The following is a 24,535-nucleotide window of genomic DNA, read 5'->3' on the forward strand; positions in this document are numbered from 1 at the left end:
TTGTAAATGCTTTATTTCAGATTTGCGGCCCTAAAATTTCTGCGCCCGAGACAAATGCTCCCTCAAACTTTGGTGGATTTCTTCTAAGGTTTTGGTGGATCTAGAATATACAATCTTTAAATAAGCTTAAATTAGATGGTTTTTCTTATCTTTTATGGCTCGTTTACACATTGCGGAAATTCATGCGGATTTAGCAATCCCTGCGGAAATTCCGTCCGTTTTTGTGCTAGAAAAAATCTCTCTTTCCGCAACGTTTTGGTCAAATCAGGATGGAATCTTGGCAAGATTTTTAAATGAATAAAATCATGAGTACGGATTATCAAAACTACACGATCTTATAACTTTGATTCAAGGCTACACCCAGCTTCTATGATCCTGCGCACCCAGGCTATAAGGAAACTAAACAAAGTAGCCTAAATATATCACTCGATGCCTTTTTTTATGCTCTTTCCAAATATAATAATCATTTTTGTTGGAAATGAATTTTATTCCCACCCCTATACATACCAATTCAGGGTATATATTTGAACAGTAGGGGGTGGGGGTATATTGTATTTCTGATGTAAATGGGAGGTAAGTTTAAACTTTACCCCCACCCCCCTCATTAGCAAAATATATAGGCCTACCCTGATTTGGTATATATAGCCTAGGGGTGGGGTGAAATTCATTTCCGACATATTATTGACTTATGCATAAAGTGAATATACCACTTGATGCCTTTTTTTTATGTTGATTACAAATATAGTAATCATTTCTATCGGAAATGAATTTCAGCCCCCCCCCTATATATGCCAATTCAGGGTATATATTTGGGTAAAGTTCTACAAAATCATATTATTGAGTTAGGAATAAAATGAATACACCATTCAATGCCTTTTTTATATGCTGATTACGAATATAACAAGCATTTCTATTGGACATGAATTTCAGCCCCCCCCCCTATATATGCCAATTCAGGGTTAGGTTAGGGGTAAAGTTCTACAAAATCATATTATTGAGTTAGGAATAAAGTGAATACACCATTTGATGCTTTTTTTATGCTGATTACAAATATAATAATCATTTCTATCGGAATTGAATTTCAACCCCCCCCCCCGAAATATGCCAATTACGGGTTAGGTTAGGTTGTAGAAAAATATACCATGAATTGGCATAGGCTATATAGGGGGGGCTGAAATTCATTTCTAATAGAAATGATTACTATATTTATAATCAGCATAAAAAAAAGGCATCTAAGTGGTATATTCACTTTATGTGTAAGTCAATGATATGATTTTGTAGAACTTTACCAGGTTAGGTTGTAGAAATATATACCCTGAACTGGCATATATAGGGGGGGCTGAAATTCATTTCCGATAGAAATGATTACTATATTCTTAATCAGCATAAAAAAGGCATCAAGTGGTATATTCACTTTATGCATAAGTCAATAAGGTAAAGTTCTACCAAATCATGTTATTGATTTAGGAATAAAGTGAATACACTATTCGATGCCTTTTTTTATTCTTATTACAAATATAATAATCATTTCTATCGTAAATGAATTTCAGCCCCCCCTCCTATATATGCCAATTCAGGGTTAGGTTAGGTTGTAGAAATATACACCCTGAATTGGCATATACAGGGGGGGCTGAAATTCATTTCCAATAGAAATGATTACTCTATTTGTAATCAGCATAAAAAAAGGCATCAAGTGGTATATTCACTTTATGTGTAAGTCAATAATATGATTTGGTAGAACTTTACCACTTTTGCTATATTAGCATGTTGTTGTGTAAATGTTTACACAATGGCATTTGGCTCAGTTTCCATAGGTAAACTATAAGATTCCAGAAACTATTCTAAAATACTTAGCCTAAGCTGGGTAACGTTTATATTAACAGACTATTCAGGTAGCTAAGAAACAAACTTACCTCTAGCCTTTAGTCAGAATTATGTACTGAATCCAAATTTAACATTCATTTTTGTTAGAAACAAACTTTACCCCCCAGCTCTATATATACCAATTCAGGGTATAGGCATATTCTAATTCAGGGTATGTATTTACACATTAGGGGGGGGGGTAAAGCTTATTTCTTACACAAATGAATGTTAAATGTGGATTCTGAATGTAGAGGCAATTTTGAACTTACACACCCCCCCCCCCCCAATTTGCAAATGTATACCCTGAATTGGTATATATAGTGATGGGGGTAAAGTTTGTTTCCAACACAAATGCATGTTAAATTTGGATTCAGGATGCAATTCTTACTGTAGAGGCAAGTTTAAACTTTACACCCCCCCCAATGTGCAAATATATACCCTGAATTGGTATATATAGGGGTGGGGGTAAAGTTCATTCCCAACACAATTGCATGTTAAATTTAGATTCAGGATGCAATTCTGACTTGAGAGATACCTTTATTTCTTAGATACCTGAATAATGTGTTAATATAAACCATACCTGGCTAGTCTACTTAACTCATTCCTAAAAGCACATTGATTTTCTCTACCCCCCCCCTAAAAGAAAAATATATAGCTCAAATTATCCATACACTTTGTAATTTCAATAGTGTGTGACTCTTTTTTTTATTAATTTAATGGCATTAGGAGAAAGGGTGTCTGTAAACTGAAGTAATACTCTTTTAGAAATGATATAAGCAAGCGTTTTAGAATGTTCAAAAGTAGTTTCCAGGATTTTATATGCTAGTGTTTCCCTATAGAGTTGTATAACAACTAGTATTGGTAAATATTGAGCAGTTCATATTATTGACTGACAAATAAAGTGAACATACCACTAGATGCCATTTTGTATGCTCTTCCTGAACATAATAATTGTTTTTCTTGCAAATTCAATTTTAAGCCCTTTTAGGACCCTTGAAAACAATAATTTCATTCTATATTTTTCTGAATATAAAAATGGGTTATAACATTTGTATCCATTTATAAAAGTGTTATAATTCACAAACTTTGATCTGTCTAGATTAAGTTGAATAAAACAAAAACAAAACAAATCTGTCATGTTTTCTTTTAGGCTGTTTAAACTTTAACTAAGATGTAATTAGTTACATTTTAGTAACTAAACTGTAACTAAAATATAATTTCTGTTAGGCTGTTTAAAAACTACATCTTTGAAAAGGAGACTCCTCTCACAGCCCTCAGGGCAAGGGTTTTAAGTTATGCCCTGGAGGCATATAAGGTTTCTATTGAAAGCATTGTTGTATAAACTTCAAAAATGGCTCATTCAATTGGAAGTTGAAGGGGCTAGTGCCCTTTTTAATAGTTGAAAGTGATTGGAGGGCAACTAACCCCCCTCTCATGCCCACCATTTCCCCAAACACATCCAATCAAAATTTTCAGATAACCATTCTGTTCAACGTAGTTGAAAGTTCTGTAAATTATATATTTGAAGATGACAACCCCCACACCCCTCAGGGCAAGGGTTGTAACTTATGCCCTGAGGGCATATAAGGTTTTTATAGGAAGTTTTGTCATAGAAACTTCAGAAAGGGCTCATTTAATTGGAAATTGAAAGGGCTAGTGCTCTTTTTAATAGTCAGAAAGGGCTTGAAGGGCAACCTCCCTCTCAATACCACCATTTTCCCAAACACATCCAATCAAAATTTTGAGATACCCATTTTGTTCAACATAGTTGAGAGATCCAGAAATTATTGTCTTTGAGGATGACCCCCCCCCCTATGCCCTGGAGGCCTATAAGGTTTATATAGAAAGGGTGATCATAGAAACTTCAAAAGGGGCTCATTAAATTGGAAATTGAAAGGGCTAGTGCGCTTTTTAGGGGGGGAACGTGAGTTGAAAGTGATTGGATGGCAAGTAACCCCCTCACACCCACCATTTCCCCAAACACATCCAATCAAAATTTTGAGATAGCCGTTTCGTTGAACGTAGTTGAAAGGTCTGGAAATTATGTTTTTGAGGATGACAAACCCCCCACAACCCAAGGGCAAAGGTTGTAAGTAATGCCCAGGGGAGCATATAAGGTTTTTATACAAAGTATTGTCATATAAATTTCAAAAAGGGCTCATTCAATTGGGAATGGAGAGGGCTAGTGCCCTTATTAATAGTTAAAGGGGATTGAAGGGCAAATGTCCCCCCCCCCTCACACTCCAACCGTTTCCCCAATCATTTCTGATCAACATTTTGATATAGCCATTTTGTTGAACATAGTTAAACAGTCCAGAAATTATGTCTTTGAGTATGACAACCTCCTCCTCCACAACCCTCAGGGCTAAGGCTTTAAGTTATGCCCTGGGGGTATATAAAGTTTTTTTTAGAAAGTGTTGTTGTAAAAACTTCAAAAAGGGCTCATTAAATTGAAAATTGAGAGGGCTATTGCCCTTTTATAGTCAAAGTAATCAGAGGGAGAATCACCCTCCTCCTTCCATGCCCATAATTTCCCCCAACACTTCCGATCAACATTTTGATATGGCCAGTAGTTGAAAGGTCTGGAAATCATGACTTTGAGGATGACAACCCTCCCCCCATAGCCCTCAGGACAAGGGTCATAAGTTATGCCCTTGGGGTATATAAGGTTTTTATGGAAAGTTTAATTGTAGAAGCTTCAAAAAGGGTTTATTTGATTGGAAATTGAGAGGATTAGTGCCTTTTTTATTAGTCGAAAGTGATCAGAGGGCCTTTTTTATTAGTCAAAAGCAATCAGAGGGCAAATGCCCCCCCCCACAACCATCATTTCCCCAAACACTTCCAATCAAAATTTTGAGATAGCCATTTTATTCAGCATATCAGAAAGGTCTAGAAATTATGTTTTTGAGAATAAAAAATTCCCCCAGCCTTAGGGGTAAAGGTTTTAGCTATGCTCTGCAGGCGTGGAGGGATTATTTAAAATGTGTGGTCATATAATCTTCGGAAGGTTCACATTGGATTGGTGATCAGACGCTCTTGCGCTCTTTTTAAGAGTAAAAGTAATTGGCGGGCAGCTACCCCCCCCCCCCCCCACACACACACACACGCAACACACACACACACATTGTATTGTCCTGAAATGTATTTAATAGAAATTTTGAGATAGCCATTCTATTCATAATAGTCTAAATATCATATAAAAAGGCTTTTGGGGTTGAAAAAAAAAACCGAGATTAGGGGCAAGGGATATATGTTATACCTAGGGGGTATTTAAGGTTTTTATGGAATGGATGGTTGTTTAATTTTAGACGAGGCTCAGTCTCTCTCCTTGAAAAAGAATATGTCAATATAAAACAAACAAAAATTAATTTAAAAAAAACTTTCCAAAAAAATAAGTTTTTCAAAAAAAGTAAAGAACTCCATTGAAACAAATATGAACAAAAATACAACAAAATTACCTAACACACACAAAGCTACCCTACACCAATATTAATATATAACCGAAACACAAAACAAACAGAGGCCGAAATACGAGGCAGAGTCTTACTCAAAGAAAGCCGTAATTGATACGAGTAGGACTCTAAACCCCATGCTTTCTAAAAGCCAGAATATAATTTGTACTTTACTAAAAAAAATTTTTTTAACTGTTTTCACTTTTATAACATTAAAAAATCAAAAACTAGTTGAGATTTTAAGGAATAAATATGAGTAGTGTTCTAAACCCCATGCCAGAATATAATTTGCACTTCACTGAAAAAAATTCTTTTAAATGTTTTCACTTTTATCGCGTTAAAATAATCAAAAATTAATTAAGATTTTAAGGAATAAATATCAGCATATGTATATTAAACTGACAATGCACATTTTTTTCAGTAAATTCATTTGAATTTTTTTTCAATAAAGTTGTGTATGGTTCAAAACCGCTATGCTTTATAAAAGCCAGAATATAATTTGTCCTTTACTGATTTTTTTTTAATGTTTTCTCTTTTATAACTTTGAGAAATCAAAAATTAATTAATATTTTAATGTATAAAATAAGTATATTTATTTTATACTGACAATACAGATTTTTTTTTCAGTAAATTCATTTGAATCTTTTTCAGTAAAGTACAAATTATATTCTGGTCTTTAGAAAGCATAGGGGTTTTGAACCCTCACTCATATTAATTTCTGCTTGTTTTGAGTTTGACTCTGTGATTTATTTTAATTTCTGTTAGATTGGGTTTCATTTATTGATATTGATTTGTTGTAGTTGTATGTTTGGTAGATTAGTTGATTTTATTTTTGTTCATTTTTGGTTTAATGGAGTTCTTTACCTTTTTTTGAAAAACTTATTTTGTGGAAAAAGTTTTTAACTAATCATGGCCAACACCAATCTTGAAGCTGTCAACTGATCTGGCCAACACGATAGATTTGCTGAGTGAATTCCGCAGTGAAACAACGCGATTGATGAAGAAGTTGAACTGCTCATGCTTTCTACTAAATTTTTGACGCAGTTTTATGGGATTTCCTCGTGTTCTGGTGTATTCACTGTGATTGAAAACTGGCTTAATGGTGTCACTGGTCATCATCTTAAATGCAAGGATGACATCTCCTTTCTTTCTGCAGTACATTAGGGTAGGCAGATCGATCTTTTCTAGTCGTTGCTCGTAGGAGATTTGTTTTCTGGCAAAAGGGAGCTTGATTGCTCTACACTGGACCTTCTCAAGTATCTCCATGTCACGCTTAAAGTGCCGGTTGGCCACCGACATGCCGAACTCAAGATGAAAGCGAGCAAGGGCTGTGTAAAGCTTCTGGATAACTCTTGGTTGACGGCTTGTCAATGAACGCTTGATCAAACCAAGGACCTTGTTTGCCTTAGCTGGTTGGTTCCAACAGTGATTATGGAATTTAAGGATATTGTCAATAGTAAACCCAAGATCACGTTCTTCCTTGGCACTCTGAATAGGCGTATTGGCACCTGCAGAGTCAATCATGTGATAACTATGGGAGAGATTGTTTGGACTGAGATGCAGGACTTTGCCATTTGCATGGGTTGAACTCAAGTGTTCAAATTGGGTTGGCATATCATGACCAAGAAATACATTATTTAGGACTATAGCTTGGACAATCTATATGCATTATCAGAAAAGGAATCATGATATTTAGAATAAGTTTAAAATAAGGAATTCAATATTAGACCTACTACTTTTATTTCATTAGTATGTTTCCTTTAGATGTGGTCAATGAATACAAATTTATTAGTGTTTTCGTTAAGGCTATTGATAAGACAGAAGTCACATGGAAAAATAAGTACTTCAATAGATCCTTTATTCAATGTTCTTCTAAATATGAAAACCACTGCTGTCACAATTGCCTCCACCCCACTATTAAGGTCAGGCATAGCCTTATGTTGATTGTAAAAGCTTGCTGATTCTGTGGGTTTGTATTGTTTTTGTGCTTATTTTTCCTTATCAATTTGGCTGGCCAATCACATAGCAGTGTATCTGCTCCTTTTTTCTATTTTGAGGGCTTCTCATGTAACTTTTTACTCTGAATCAAGTGTAAAAAGTTACTCACAACAAATATTAGTGAAGTATGTTTTTTTCTTTTTCTCTTTAAGAATTTATTTTGATTGGTATTTGTGTTCTAATAAATTTTATGCTTATATTGTTGAAAGGAAAAACATTTAAGTAAGAAAATGGGAACAAACATTTTATAGGTTTAAAGTCAACACAATAGTCTTGGCACACATTCTAAATCCTAAAGGCTGTGATTTTTTAGCAAAAAAAAAGTAAGAAAGTATTTTGAAGTCAACTCACCTAATGATGACCATGCAAAAAAAGGAAATAGGTTTTCATAACATGCCCAAAAAAACATTACATTTATCATTTTCATAATAATACTACCTCCAGCCAACACCTAGCTGGGGGGGGGTAGTATGTTTCTTAAAAGAGTATCTTAAATAAGTAGTCCTGTAAATTTCTTATGTAAGCTTTTCCTTCTGTAGCATGCTTTGGGTAAGAATTTTTGTTTATTTCTTTTTCTACTTTATTAAGGTTTATTACATGTTGATATGAATTTCAGCAATAGTGCTCACATGGTACTCTTATTATACTGCAAGATCTTCTTGTATTTGAGATAGCTCATAATAGTCTTTTTAATGTTTGAATTTCTTTAAAGCTGAGGAAATAGATCAAATAGAGACTGATATGGAAGACTTGAGTAAAGAGGATGAAATTGAAGAAGATGGCTCTTCAAGGATTAGCGAAATGATAAGGTAACAAGTATTCACACACGAAATGATTTTAAAATTCTTGGTTTTTGTTTATTTGGATGTTGCATACAGAAAGAATGGCCTGTCTTAAAATTATTACATAAATCTTAATTGATCATTTTGATGATTAATTTAGTTAGTGTCCAGCTACTACTTTTATGCAGTACTGTATAATTACCATCATAGTTGATTACAGACGTTCTTTGTTTAGACAAAAGTGGAAAAAACTGGTAATTTTTTTTACCATTTGATCCATAATTTTGTATGTACGTTTGAAGTGAAGTTCCTTCTAGAAAATTGGTTCAGTTTTTTGGTTTTCTTTTTGTCATAAGTAAAACAAATAACTTGTGACAAAACAATATTAAATCATTGTTTTGCTAAGAAGTTCAACTGGAAATATTTATTCAAATGAACGTGACTAAGGTAGTAAAAAAAGGTAGTATTATGCTTTGGTTACATTGTTAAGGCCAACTTTTTACTAAAAAAAAGGGGATTCTGACTACTGTGTTTGAAGGTATGAGAGATATTTATAATAGTAAAGTAAATGCATGTAAAACAAAATATTTTTCGTTATTTCTTCTCTTTTCCAGCTCACTTAGATCTTGACTTTCTTACTGTGATTACTGAATTGAAAGTTAAATTAGTGTTTTTGAATAGTTTTTAAACTGTACTGTCTTTTTTAAAATTACAAGATGGCACACAATGCACAAAACACCTCAGAAGCTTTGGCTTGTTTCGAGCCACTATTACTGTTACAAATTGTCACAATGTTAAGCCGCCTAAGCATAGTTGCCATTGTTGCCACAGACAATCATCTTACACCAAAATGTTTTCGGAAAGCATGGGATAATCGTAGGCTTCTAACCTTTTGACCTTCTGAATTGCTTTTGAAGAAGACGACTTATCGAAGTTTGCTTTTATATTACAGACACTAACAATAGCTGACAAAATAGGAGAGAATAAGTCATTGGGGGAATTATTTTATTATCTCTTGCCAATCCAAAAAATAGAGAATATAACAGGCAAGACCTGTACCGTATTTAATAAAAAAGGGTTTAAAATGGAACTATTTTATCATCTTGTTTGTATAGGTAATAGTGACCTGAAATATAAACTAAATTAAACCAGCGAAATGGTATATCTAAATCAACATTAGGTGAATAGGTGTTATTAAAGAAAAATGTCCTTTTCACTGAAGTTATCTCATAATTCCTAAGCAAGGTTTAAGAATGTATTTCCTCTAAAAAATGTTTTTAAATGTTCTTTAGGCAGCAGTAACTGCAATAGGTGTGCAGTTGCTGCTGGTCTGCAAAGATAATATGCTTGCTGAAGCTGACTTTGCTCACAATGCCATTCACCTAGGACTTTTTCAAGCATGTTATGCCTTGGCAAAACTAAATCAGAACTACGAGCTCTACTTGAAGAGTGGGAGGATCTTTCTAGGATTGAATTTCTCTATAGGTTTGGGAACAGTATAGTTGCTAGCAGGGATTCTTTTCTTTAAAGAATGTGGAAGTAAGGAGCAAAAACCAACCAAAAAGCAAACTGTAAGACTACCTCCTATCATTGAAGTCAACGCAATAATCACGGCTCTAAATCGTTGTCTGTTTCTGAATTATGTCAGATTCAGCCTCTCTATTGACTTTTATTTTTTCGACAAACTGTGTTATATTTTCGATTAAGCTGTACATTTCCTTCTTGATGATTCTTAAAAATATTTTTTTAGTAACTTCAAGCTTCTCAACAAAGACGATGATATATATTTCTTCTTTTTCAAGCTTCTCTATTGTAATCCTCACCTTGTACTTGCTTTGTTTCATGTCTTTCCATTGCTTTCTTTATCTGCTTTGTTTGGTCAAGGGGTGAGACTGTTGCTTTAAATGTAATAACTACTATTTATATGGTTTCCGTCCTTGCTCAGCTGGGTCCGTGATTAGTTAAGAAGATTTGAGGCTGTTTCCAGTTGTAGGGGTTTTATATTTGTGGGTGACAAAACGCTTTATAGATGGGAAGAAAGATACACACTTTTCTTTGTGGACAAATTTCTGTATGACTGTGTTCAGAAGTTGGCATGGTAGGAATGTAATGCACACGGTGATTGAGATGTCTGACTAATTAATGCTGGGTTCCATTAAATTCACTTGACTTTACACTTGCTTAGTCATACCTTGCCCATCTTTGTCATTTGCCTAACTTGAATCTAATAGAGTCACTAGTCGTCTCTTTCGACCTGATATTGTGGCTTAGGACTGCAATCTGATCCGAATGGGAAGCATTGGCACCGTATCCGCCGTCAGAGAATACAATTCTGAATCTAGTTTATAGTTGTGAGAAATTTTGTGCAGATACATGAATTGATATTTTGATAACTTGTATAGCTTTGAATTTTACATCGTCTGTACCAAGGACCTTTTATCCAAGAGCCAGGCATAGAAATTCGCTAGAAGTTGAGCAAATTAAGCAAAGCTGCTATTTTTCTATTCATCTCTTTTAAAGGTAATGCCCTGTCTTCTTAAGGTCCTCGCAACTTCCAAAGGAATTGTCAAAATTCTCCTATTTTCTCTTCTTCTTCCCTTTCTGCAAGAGATTAGTATGAGTATTTTTTCAAGTGCGAAATTGAACTGACTGCTGTTTTTCACGAAATGGATACGACATAATTACACAGCAATTGCACATAATGGATACGACACGCTTTGTAGCAATCAGAGTTTTGCAAGAATTGGCAATCTTTATGACTGAATAGTCTCCAGTAGGGTCCTTGAACTCACACCTCTTCCAATCTTTAGATTTATGATTATTCTGGGAATCTTTCGGGAATGGTTTTAAACGATTTGATATCTAATTATGACCATTATTATATGATTGTAGTAAATTTTTATAAGTCAAGAGCCGCTAATTAAATGTACTACTGTTGTTGTTCAATTTCTATCAAAATATTGTATGTACAGTTTTCGACATTGTTGACAATAAGTTTATTCTAATATTGCAATTTAAAAGTCCGTCATCAAAAGGTATTAAGTAGCTATCTAAAAACATTTTTTGGTTTTTAGTTAAAGCTGGTCCCCCAACTTCGTAAATTTAGACGTGTATTCTACCTCTTTTGAGTCATAATCGTTCCAGGGCTATTTAGGAAATAACCTTTAAACATTAAGAACATTTTGTTTGATTTCCACTAAAGTTTGTATTTAAGAATTCTAATTTTTGGCAAATATTACAATATAAGAGCTTAAAATCAAGACATTAAATTGACTTAGGCCAGTTCATGTGTTGTTTTAGCCTAGAATTAGTAAACGCAGAGTGTATTTATTTTTTATGCAACTAAATTGAATACATGGTGTGCTAATTCCTAATATGGCTTGTTTCTATTCTGTGTATGCAATGCCTAAACTTTTGAGACAGTTGGCAATGAATTTGCGACATGATTTGTCGTTTTTACCAACTTTTTTTTTCCACCAACTACAATCATGATCTCCTTTGTTTATAATTAAACTGTAGCCTATTTATTTACTTTAATTTGAAGATTGTAGTTCATTTCTAATATCTTGTTGCTTCTATATTTTTCTTCAAACGTTTTGTTGGGCTTTTTATAACTGGACTTCGTAGAATTTTTAGAAGCGAGGACCCAGAAGGCAGCCGGTTCTATAATGTAAGCTTATTAGCATCAAGACCCATTCCTATCAACTAATTTAATTTTTTGGTAACTATTGGCCATGGTTCGCCCTTTACTAGGTTGCAACTTCTGCAGCAACCATGATTACTAGAACCTCCACGTAATCTAAGTTTCTAACCCTTTTTACTGAATATCTAACGGTCTCATGTCAATTTTAAATATCTTGGTCAGCATGCCTGAGACTCTAGGCAGGCATGCCTTTCCAAAAACTAACAAACAAGTATGTGTCCAATAAGAGAGTCATGCATACTCCTGCCATTTACCCGTGCCCCAGCCATTTAAACATTAGCCTCTCAATTACATGGACACTCTGTCTTGGCTTTTCTTTGTCTACAATTAGCCATGTCTTGATGCAACCTATGCCACCTACTGCAAAATACTTGATAACTTCAATTCAAATTGAAGAAAACAATTAATTTCGGTGTTTCAAAAAAGTATCTGTCCCCTAGTTTCAGGGTCTATTTATTTTAAACTTTCTAGTCCCACAATCTTGTCAGTCGCATCTTTTCATGTAATTTTAAAAGTAATTTTATTTTTTTGATTCTCAAGCTAAATTTCTTTATGGATCTTACTGATCTTAGGCCTATTCCTAAAACAACAACTTTTCTCTTCTTCATTTTAAGTCTTCCTTATGATTTTATCTATCAAGATGTAAAATTTCCCCAAATCTGTTTGGCTTCAGACTGGAAAGTCATACAACTCATTACCTCGTGTTAGCTCTAGATGGCATTTAAAAAAATTTGGAACCCAAGGGGTTGTTTGCAGCTATTTTTGCCGATGTTTCAAAAGTATATAATAATTAGGACAATTCGGTCATTTTTAACGAATTCAAAATATTCATTGTGTCTAAGTTTATCGTGAGAGTTCATGGTGGTTTTTTGTCTGATAATTTAACATCGTGTCCTTCTTCCTAATGGGGATGAGTCTGAATCGCCGAGTATTTGGTGTAGGTTTTTTTTTTTATAATTGACATCCTCATATTAACTTTAAGCTGTTTAAGATTCATATATATAAATATAACAATTATAACAATTATCACTGATGATTAACTAAATTCCTAAAAAATGACGTTGTACGGAACCTTGCCCGACCGTAGGGAGCGAGTCCCCGTTTCAAGGGCCGGATACGTGAGCAAAAGGAGGTGACAAAAATATGACGATGCGGGCCTTTTGCTGGACAAGGAGTCCATTGCTAGCTAGCAATCAAGAAAGTGTTGTTATACAGGCATGCTACATGATAATTCATTCCAAAAATAATCTGTAGTGAAATGTTGCTAAAAACTGACGGCAGGACTCGAAGAGTAATCAGAGGCAACGCTGTAACGTTGCCTATAGTAAAGGCCATACGGCTCCAATGTTTTATTATTATTTATTTTTTTTTCCAGAGGCACTTCGTACTTTTGAGATAACCATTTTGTTCAGCGTAGTTGATTTCCAGATAGAAAATATGTTTTTGAGGAGGACACTCCCCCAAAACCCTCAGGACAAGGGTTTTAAGCTATACCCTGGGGGCATATAAGGTTTTTTATATAAGGTGTTGTCGTAGAAACTTCAAAAAAGGCTCATTCGATTGGAAATTCAAAGGGATAGTGCCCTTATTAATAGTCGAAAGTCACTGGAGGGCAACTAGCCCCCCCCCCTCCCTCCCCACGCCCATCAGTCCCCCAAACACATCCAATCAAAATTTTGAGATAGCCATTTTGTTCAGCGTAGTTGATTTCCAGATAGAAAATATGTTTTGGAGGAGGACACTCCCCCACAACCCTCAGGACAAGGGTTTTAATTTATGCCCTGGGGGCATATAAGGTTTTTTATAGAAGGTGTTGTCGTAGAAACTTCAAAAAAGGCTCATTCGATTGGAAATTCAAAGGGATAGTGCCCTTATTAATAGTCAAAAGTGATTGGAGGGAAACTAGCCCCTCCCCCACACACACTCATCATTCCCCCAAACACATCCAATCAAAATTTTGAGATAGCCGTTATGTTCAGCGTAGTTGATTTCCAGATAGAAAATATGTTTTTGAGGAGGACAATCTCCCACAACCCTCAGGGAAAGGGTTTTAAGTTATGTCTTGGGGGGCATATAAGGTTTTTCTAGAAGGTGTTGTCGTAGAAACTTCAAAAAAGGCTAATTCGATTAGAAATTCAAAGGGCTAGTGCCCTTTTTAATAGTCGAAAGTGATTGGAGGTGGCAACTAGCCCCCCCCCCCCCTCTCACGCCCATCATTTCTCCAAACAATACCAATAAAAATTTTAAGATAACCATTATGTTTGTCATAGTTGACCTCCAAATTTAAAATATGTTTTTGTGGAAAATACTTCCCCAAAGCCAACAGGGCAAGGATTTTGAATTAAGCTCTGGGCATATAAAGCTTTTATAGAAGGCGCTTTCGTAGGAACTTCAAAAAAGGCTGATTTGATTGGAAATTCAAAGGGCTAGTGCCGTTTTTAATAGTCAAAAGTGATTGGAGGGCAGCTAAACCCCCCGCCCCCCCCCCCCCACACCTATCCTTCCCCCAAAACATCCAATCCAAATTTTGAGATAGCCATTCTGTTCCGCGTAGTTGATTTTCAGAGAGAAAATATGTTTTTAAGGAGGATATTTCCTCACAATCCTCGAGGCAAGGGTTTTAAGTTATACCCTGGGGGCATATAAGGTTTTTATAGAAGGCGGTGTCGTAGAAACTTCAAAAAAGGTTAATTCGATTGTAAATTCAAAGGGCTGGTGCCCTTTTAACAGTCGAAAGTGATTTGATGGCAACTAACCCCCCTCTCACGCCCACCTTTTTCCCAAACACTTCCAATCAAAATTTTGAGACAGCCATTATATTAAACGTAGTTTGAATCGAATAAAATAACTACAAACAAGAGTTTGGGTATCGCCTCACTGCAGAAGCCTAAAACCCGAACGAACAGAAATTAAAATTAACTATCTTACAAACATAAAGATAAACTGTGCAAACATAAATAAATGAATAAATCTTATATAGCTTCAATATTTTTTATTATTTTCCCCCCAGTGCTGCTTTATATGCAAGGGTTAAAAATACCATTTTGTTAAAAATAGTTGAAAGGTTAAGTAACAAAACTCTGGCGTCGACAAAACCCCCCAGGGCGCGGGGGCAGGAAGAGATTCTTGTATAAACTTCAGAGAAGGTTCATTTAATTGCAAATGGGAAGTTCTAGTCCAGCTCTTATGAGTCAAAATTGATCAAAGGGTAAATAAGCCCCAACGCCCTTTTTCCCCACCCGTACCTTTGAAGTTATTCTGTTTAGACCTGAAGGCCCAATGACAGTTAGAATGATTTGGTTTTAACACACACCTAATAGACATCTGCTCTCTCCCTAACAAGGAAAGAAACAGAGAGTGTAAGGCAGTGGCGGATCCAGGGGAGGGGCGTGGGGGTCCCCCCCCCCTAACATAGTCTAAAGTAATGTAATTTACTTAATTAACGCAAGATCGTGTTAATTAAACTTGCTATTTTTTCAATCCATTCATTGTTGTCAATCGCTGTTCACAAGTTATGCAAGCTGTCTATTGTTCGTATATAAGGTTTTTATCAAAGAGGTAATCGTATAGACTTTGAAAATAGCCTCATTCGATTTCAATTGGAAGTTCTAGATCCGTTTTTTTAAAGTCAAGAATAATCGGACAGTAAACAACCCCCCTCCCATGCCATAAAAACTTGAAACTTTTTGTACCCAAAAACGAACAAAAATTAATTAAAAAAAACTTTCCGAAAAATAAGTTTTTCAAAGAAAAGTAAAGGCCATTTTAAAATTAAGTTCAGGAGATACAAATACCTGTTAAAATTAAAACTCAAAACGACCAGAAATTACTATTAAAGAATAAATGAAACCCAAAACGTACAGAAATTAAATAAGCAATCATAGCAAAAAACATACAACAATTAATAATATAAATGAACAAATAGATCTTAAAGTGAGTAACGCTTGGACTGAATATGACAATCAAGCTTAAAACGAACAGAAATTAAATAAACAATCAATGCGAACAATATATACAATATATATTAATATAAATCAATAAATAAATCTTGAAACGAGTAAAACTTAAATTAAATATACAAATCAAGTTTGAATCGAATAAAAATAACTACAAACAAGAGTTTGGGTATCGTCTCACTGCAAAAGCCTTAAACCTACTGCGTCATCGGCGCTTTACTAAAAACGAATTATATTACAAATGTTTTCTTTTGTACTTAATATTGAAGATAAATAATAAAATTACAGTAAAATTTTGAATTGATGAGCTTTCAGCAATTAATATCATTATACATAAAACATTCAGTTTAATTTATTAGTTCTTTCCAAGATTGGTCAAGACAAGTATAGTTTCACTACAAACAAAATTTGGATACTGCCCACTTCTTTACTGTAAAAACTTAAAGCCTTCTGCGTCATTGGTGCTTTACTGAAAACGAATTACTCATATATTACAAATTTATTCTTTTCCTGTTCTTACAGAATTGAAAATGAAAACAAAAATTACAGTGAAGAAAAAAATCTTGAACTGATGGATCTTTTAACAATTAATATCATTATATATCTAATATTGAATTTGATTTTGTTTATACTTTCCAAGACTGTTCAAGACTCATATAGTTTTCAGTAAGGCGCCAATGACGCAGTAGGTTTTAGACTTCTGCAGTGAGGCGATACCCAAACTCTTGTTTGTAGTTATTTTTATTCGATTCAAACTTGATTTACATATTCAATTTAAGTTTCGCTCGTTTTAGGATTTATTGATTAATTTAAATTAATATCTATAGTATGTTTGTTTCCATTGATTCTTAATTTATTTTCTGTTCGTTTTAAGCTTGATTTTCATATTCAATCTAAGGGTTACTCGATTTAAGATCTATTTATTCATTTATATTATTACTTGTTGTGTGTTCTTTGCTATGATTGTTTATTTAATTTCTGTTCGTTTTGGGTTTCATTTATTCTTTAATAGTAATTTCTGGTCGTTTTTAGTTTTAATTTTAACAGTAATTTTTATCTCCTGAGCTTAAGTTTAAAACGGCCATTACTTTTCTTTGAAAAACTTATTTTTCGGAAAGTTTTTTTAATTAATATGTTAATAAAGAACATCAAAATGCAACGCTCTCAGCTTTTAATAAAGAAAGAATAGAATTTTTTTTAGCAAAGGAACTATTCTAAAGTATTTTCTTATGATAATCTTTTAAGCGTGGCTGAAACTTAACTCGCGTGGTGAATGCTAGTTTCCGATTAAGGAGATTTGGTTATCTTGAATAAAAACTATGTGAAACAAAATCTTGTAAACATGAAACTTCAGTAAAACCAAGTAGGTAAAATAATTTTTTTTTATTTTAGGTCTCGACTAGGTATTTGTGAGGTTTGTTCTGGTGATGCAGCCAAATATACATGTCCAAGATGTAGTGTCCATACTTGTTCCGTTAGGTGTTCAAAGATACACAAAGAAGAAATTGAATGTTCAGGACAAAGAAACAAAACAGCATATAAACCTCTCAAAGATTTTAATGATTTGGATGTCTTAAGTGGTGAGCTTCACCCCTTTACTTCATTCCACTAGTTCTTGCTATATTTTTATTGATAGATCCTGAACGTACCATAAAAAAAGAAGCATAGAAAGAAGACCTAAATGTAATATTAGCTTAAAAAAGCGACATTTTCAGAGCTAATATAAAAAAAAACAGTCTCTTTCAATAAATCTTTTCTGTCTGCACATTTCCTAGACCCTGGTTAATATGTGTTGTCCTACTTTTATAGGTCGCAGTTACTACCATATCATCTTAATATTGGAGACGATATTCGAGTGATAAGACAAAGAAAAAATTCAGATCCGAAAATATTCTTGTGTCTCATACCAAAGGTTTTCTTTTTAACCCTTTCCTAGTAAATAGTTTAGAGTCTTCTTGCTCTTTATCCACTGGGTGGATTTGCAAAGGCTTTTTGTTATTTAGCTACATAGTATAATTCTCCCCAGTACTGTTCAACTAATACACATCTTGACTCCCACCTTACTACCCCCCCCCCCCACACACACACACATACACACACGCAAAACACACAAAGAGCTCGGCCAGCATACAAGTTGGACCTGGTGATGGTAAGACTAATCGAAATCGGGAAGATCGTAGACTTCCCTAAAGGGTTTCAAAATGTTATTTTCTCTTGTCTCTAATATTGTAAAAATGTGAAATAGGCTATTTTTTTGGTGATAGGTAGCGAGGAAATAAAGAAGAAAAATTAATGGAAGTGGTAACACTGATAAAAATAAAAATTTGATTATATTTTAATTGTAAATTTCAGCGTTTCTCACGTCTCTCAAAAAGAGTGATGGGTGTACCCCCCCTCACCCCCTCCCAAAATATTAAAAGATTAGATCGAATTTTCATTTCTTGAAACTGACGGAACCCATTTTAGGTTTAAATAGTGTTTATTTAGTTTTGGCTTTTTCCGCTTGTCTTTTTCCTTTGTCAATGCTAATTTACACCAATGTTTAGTTTTTTGTAACCCTATAGAATGACATTCCAATTAATAACTTTTTATACAAGAAAAAAATCGTAGATTCAAACCGAATAATATTTCATATGGGATTATAGATTGAAATCTACGAGTTTTGAACAGCCCAGCACCCCCAGAAGAAGTATGTGTACCCTCCCCCCCCCCCCTAAATCAAGGGTGGGCAAACTACTGCCCACCATAGCATATTATGCGGCCCGCTGGTGAATAAAGTTACTTGTTGCAATCGTACTTCTTTCTTTCGATTGAATTATATTTTACGCATTGTAAAATGTTACCACCAGTTTAGAAACGGTTTCATTCTAATGCTAAGACGTTTTACTTTTGCAATACAGTATGGATATGAATGAATAATTACATGGTTATATATTATCATTCATATTTTGTTTTGTAAATTGTAATTAAAGTACAGTTAATATAAAAGACCCCGTTAACAACGAAATCACAATTTGGCCCTCCCAAGAAAAATTTTCCCCCATCACTTTAGTGATCCTAATAAATTATCATCACGTATTTGATTCACGATATAGTGAACCAATGCAAAATTTTGGCAAGCTTGATCATATTATCTTTTCAGCTAACTGAGTCGAATGAGATCAAAACTCGAAATTTTTTCTTTTTCGATTTTCGAAAAAATTCTGTGATTTTCTCAGAATCTTCTTATAAAGTCATGTTCTGATTTTAGTCATTTTAATGAGTTTTGAACTTCAATTGATAGAATGAGAGCTTCAGTCCCATGCTGTATTTTAGCTGTGTTTAAGGAGAGGATATAATTGTTTCTTCGAACTTGCAGGTTTAAGTTTCATTCTACTCGATTCCATTATATGAAAGACACTAAAGGCTTGCACTTCTTCTGTCGATTATAGCTTCCCTTGTTTTTATTGGAGTCAAAATAGCATACATTACTTACATTGCTGTACTTAGTGTAAAAGATGTACGTCAATGTTTAATTTTTTCGGATATTTGTATTTAGAATATCAGAAGCTACAGTGATGACAGTTGTCAAATATGGCTCTTAAGCATGGACGCTCCGAAAAGCGGATGAAGATTTGCTAGATGTTTTCCAGAGAAATTGCTTAAGCATTGTTCTGGGTGCCTGGCTGACTGACCGTATGTCAAACAATAGGCTACACGAAAAATGTGGTTCAATGCCGCATTCTAGGGCTATAATAAAAGAAAGGTTGAGGTGGCTAGGGCACGTTGTGCGGATGAAGAATGACAGATTGCCGAAGATTGTTCTTTTCGGCCAACCATCTAGGGCTAAACGAAAAGCAGGTCGTCCCCGTCTGGGGTGGATTGACGTCATAAAGAAAGATTTAAAGGAAATTGGAACTTCCGGGGCGGGTTTAGAAAGGGAGCCTTTGAATAGATTGGGATGGAGGAGGAGCATGCGTAGCTGTGTTGGCCTCAAGCGGCTTTGTGCTGTGGGGAGTTGTAAGTAGTAGTAGTAATAGTATTTCTATTTTTAGGTACGATTCGCAAAATACCGTAACACCGAAGAACAGGCTTTTTACAGACGCAAAAAACGACGTGTCTGGGAATTAGTTGACGCACACTGTTTATTTTTGGTTAAAGCCCGTTCGCCCTAATATTTTATATACACGAAGATTCTACCCGTCCTCCAAGATTCTACCTGTCTGTTCTAAGTTGATACTAGTGGCCAGATTTTGAAGCTTATCAATAATTTAATTTTCAATCTTTAAAATCTCATTGTAAACGGGCCATTAGTGAAATGTATGTTTATGATAAGAGTTAGCATCACAATGGTGGTTCTCAAGAAAAGTTTGAAGTGTTGTTTCTTAATTTAAATTGTGCCATTAATAAGAGGGCGCAATTCAGAGTAAAAAAATAAGCAATAAAAAATAAAAAGGTACTGAAAATGGAAGTGTTTGAATTCATCGCTGTGCTATTTGCAAAAACTCAGTGCTTATTGGGTAGTATAGATATATGTCTTGAAAAAAATGGCAAGTTTAGACAATTTTTCATTGCTGATGAAATATCTCTCTATTCGTAGACTATAGAATGCTGGAAGAAATTGGGAGGTCAGTTGATACTTGTAAAAGAGATTCGACTAGAAAAGTAACGAGAATAGGCCAGGAATTAGCTGTTGTAAGTATGAACTTTCGGGATATTTATTTTGACTTGTATATTATATTCAGAAACAATTATTGTGAGATCCATTTATCCATATTTCCCAAAGAATGACATGTTCAAACTAAAACAGTGATCCATGCACGAAATTTCGATCTGAATACGCGCATGGGATTTTTTTTAATGAGGGGGAGGGCGTAAAGGATAAATATGAAAAATTGCAAAAATAAACTGTCAAGTCGTGTGAAGAATATGGAAATTTGTTTGAAAAGAAGATAGTATACACATTTAGCAATGAAGGTAATGTAGAATGAAAGCAGAAAAAATTGAAAGTAACGCGAATAGACTTAAATGAAGATACGGTGGATTTTGATTGAAAATACATCGGTATGTTTAGGAATTAATATCATTGTTTATCAAATATTCAGTTTATCTTCTTTAGTTCTCTCCAGTCATCTTGATTATTTTAGTGTTTTTTTTTTATGTTTTCGTCGATTTTCAAAATATGCACAGTTCAAAATACGTTTAGTTTTCAATAAAATGCGAATGACGCGATTGGTTTTAAGAATTCCATGGCTAGGGGAGGGGGAATGGGGCAGTAGCGAAAGCTCTGTTTGTAGTGGATGTTGTCCGTTTTAATTTTTACTTTGATATTAAGTTTAATTTTTACTCGTCTTAAGATTAATTCAATCATCCATACCAGTATCTTTATGTTTGATATGATCATTTATTTTAATTTCTGTTTGGTTTGTGTTTCATTTATTCTTTAATAGTATTCCCTGGTCGTTTTTTTTTTTTGTTATTATATGATTTCATTTTTTGTGGTCTTGAGTTTAAAATGGAATTCTTCCTCTGGGAACAGAGTAAGGTTGGTTCTCATATTCTTTTCATTAGTACATCTATCACAAGATGACATCGGTCTAGGTCTAACAGAGGGAGGTTGGTTCCCATATTCTTTTCATTAGTACATCTATCACAAGGTGACGTCGGTCTAGGTCTAACAGAGGAAGGTTGGTTCCCATATTCTTTTCATTAGTACATCTATCACACGGTGACATCGGATCCGAGTCAAACCTGATGGAAAGTAAGAGCAGTGTGATTCTCCTATTTTTTCTGGGAGGGGTGTTAGCTATTTTCGATTATCAACTATTTAATAGTTCTAATATTTGTAATAAAGTAGTACACATAACTGGTCACACGGAGAATAAGGAGATTTTCCAAGTACTCCTTCTCTCAAAATAATTATGAGAAAGTGTGGATATGCTTCAAAATTGGATGATTTGGGCCAAAAATTATTTTGTATGGCCTACCAGCCTCACTAACTCCACCCCTTCCTATAAAAGTGTCCTAGTAAAATGTATGGATACCGGTTAGACCAGAAAAAAGTGCTTACAAAAATATGTGTTTTGGTCGCTTTTTTGCTTTTGTGTGACTGAATGATTTAAATTTTTCTAGCACTTGCACAAACTAAGAGCAGCATGTTTCAAGCGAAACACTAGAATCCGTTTCATGCCCTCAGTTATGAGCAAGCATAAGCATAACACAACAAGACTGGATTGGCGAACAAACGAGATAGCATGGAGAGTTTCTTGGAGGGTTCCGCAACTTGGAGTGTCTTTTGTTGATGAAAAGTAAGGATGCTTTGCTTTTATTGTCATTTTTTATATGGACATTGTTGTTGCTTTCATTTTTGTCAGAGTTACTATGACTAACCAAAGAGCGATGTGATTCCCATGTATTATTTTTCTTTTCCCTGCCTCGTACCCTTTCTAAGGGCGAAAAGGAAATGAAGAACAACCACCCCCTCTATCGTGTCCTTTTTGCCCTTTGGCACCACTGCAACCCCCCAATGGCATCGGGCCAAACTTTCAGATAGCCATTTTGCTCAATATTATCGAAAAGTCAAATAAATATACGTCCTTGAAGAACATGGCCTACGCAGCCTCAGGGGCAAAGGTCCTAATTTTTGTAAATTGCACATTCTTCAGTTATAGGTTTTAGTAGAAACAAGGTGGGCTTGTCTTGACTTTGTTGCTCGATCGGTTGAAACTTTTCGAGGTCGTTCCCTTGGCCAAAGGACCCTCAGATTTTTTTGGAGGAAGGGAGACAGTTTCAATTGGCCCAAAAATAGACTGGAATACTTTTTGTCTCTGATCGCTTTGGTACTTCACCCGAAAATGTCTTGGGCCATGAATATACTAATGTACATAACAAAATGTCTAGGGCACGGACTCCCCGAAAATGACCAAAAACAAAACATATTAAAAAAAACATTGAAAATAAAATATTGGTTTTCCAAAAAAGGCCTAAAAACTGTTTCGGTCTGATCAGCTTTAAATGTAATCTTATATAATCTTGTCCTTTTGGGCCAATGTAATCTTTTATTTTTGTGGAATGGTAGGAGAGCGTTAGAAGGCCTATCAATAGGTTGAAAAACTCTTTCTCTCTGATCAGTTTGAAACTTACAACTTTTATGTTTCAAGCTAGCAGAAGGGGATTCTAATGTGCAAAAAAGGTCTTAAAATATTCATTCCCCAGAAAAAGGGATCAATAACAGACGAAAACTTTTTAACGGGTTGGAATTTGTATCCGTACGTTCCTTGGTAAAAGTAACCCCAATGTATAGAAAAGAAAAAAAAGTTCGATTCCCCGAAAAAATAGCCTGGGAATGAGCCTATAAGTTCGTTTTCTGTAGGCCCCAATGCTCGGGTGAATTGTATTTCTCCTGAAATGCACAAAAAAATTGTTTTTGCCTGAAATGCACAATCTGATCTGAAAATGGGACCCAAAAAATGCAAAAAGCTTTTTTTTATCTACTCAAAAGTGCCTGGATCAAGGGGACCCAAATACAAAGAAAAAATCTGGTTCGCCCAAGAATGTGCCCAAAAACAATTAGCCTGAACTCACTTTCAACCAAAAGGCGCTACTGGATTAGGATCTTTTCCAATAGCCCAGAGAAAAAATCCGTGATGCCCAAAAATTGTGTGTCTCTGTTTGGTTTGAAAAGCACATCCATTGGACCCTGAGTCAAGTAGACCCTGATTCAGAAAAAAAATTAACTAAATTTTGCTGTTTCGATTTATTACACCCTCCGTGAAGCAGACCTCCGTAAAGATGAGCAATTTTTAAATTAAGTTTTCTTGGATGGATCTATGACGCCCAAAGTGTTTTTATTTTTTCCCAATTCTTTCGAAATTTACAGGGCATTTTGCACTAGGATGTCCCAATGAAGACAAAAATTGTTAGACGAATTTGATACAGAAGATAATCCAATAAAATTAGCTCGGAACTGAAATGAAACAAGAGAACCTTAAGCGATAAAAAAAATTATTAAATTATTTTGCTACTTTATTGATTTATGAGACCTAAAATGTCTGAAAATGTTAGTTTTAAATCCGCTTGAAATTTAGAGTGGGCAAACAGGATTTTAACAAAGATGAAAAAATCTAAAAAAAGAAAATTCGGCTATATTGATCCGTGACGCTCTAGAATTGGCCTACATTTTGTATTTCATCACTTAATGGATATGTTAAAAAGGATAAATAGAAGGGCAATAACTACATAAATCAAGACAAATACTTTAAGAAAAAACTTGTCGTATTGATCTGTGTCAAAAGTTGGGTGCTTTTTTTCGGCTTGAAACTTACAGTGCATATAGAGAGAGTCAAGGGAATCTCAATTAAGACGGAAAAAAAGGAAAAAACTAGTTGCATTGATTGGTTAAGTCTGAATATATTCGCCTTTTTTGGCCTAGAACTTACAGGTCATGTAAGCTGGGTCAAGCAGACATTCTTAAAGACAAAAGAATTTGGAAAAAGTTATGATGCCCGAAATTGGCCAGAAGTATTTTTAGCGACTTTAAAAACACAAGGTATGTTGACCGAGCGAAATAGATCTTAATGAAGAAAAAATATTTTGAAAATTTTGGTAGTATTAATTTGTGACGCCCAAACCTTGTTCTAAATGTTCTTGACTCTGATCGGCTTGAAACTTGCATGATATTTAGGCTGGGTCAAGGAGACTTCAATGAAGATCCGAATTTGCAAACAATGTTTTGGTCTTTTTGATTCGTTATGTCCCGAATATTGTTCCAAAATGGTTTTCGTAGATCTAATTGATGTTTAA

At 34.6% G+C, this 24,535-nt stretch overlaps 1 protein-coding gene across 3 annotated transcripts in view; it reads left to right on the top strand.

The window, feature by feature from the left end:
• Positions 1-248: 248 nt before the first annotated feature.
• LOC148956375 (box C/D snoRNA protein 1) overlaps positions 249-24,535 on the top strand; it is a 50,571-nt gene continuing 26,284 nt past the window's right edge. Inside the window, exons 1-5 of one of the 3 annotated variants that reach the window (XM_089107887.1) lie at positions 249-309; positions 8,026-8,122; positions 17,147-17,334; positions 20,334-20,428; positions 21,866-22,041. In XM_089107887.1, the coding sequence (XP_088964013.1) occupies positions 294-309; positions 8,026-8,122; positions 17,147-17,334; positions 20,334-20,428; positions 21,866-22,041 (572 nt within the window). In that variant the 5' untranslated portion in view covers positions 249-293. Of the gene's footprint in view, positions 409-1,683; positions 1,714-8,025; positions 8,123-17,146; positions 17,335-20,333; positions 20,429-21,865; positions 22,042-24,535 lie in introns of those variants that run through there. The other 2 variants (XM_089107892.1, XM_089107881.1) reach the window with 2 other exon arrangements.

The sequence above is a fragment of the Artemia sp. Qi Xiang Cuo genome, chromosome 1, assembly GCF_049724085.1.
Source record: "Artemia sp. Qi Xiang Cuo chromosome 1, ASM4972408v1, whole genome shotgun sequence".
Classification (NCBI taxonomy): Eukaryota; Metazoa; Arthropoda; class Branchiopoda; order Anostraca; family Artemiidae; genus Artemia; species Artemia sp. Qi Xiang Cuo.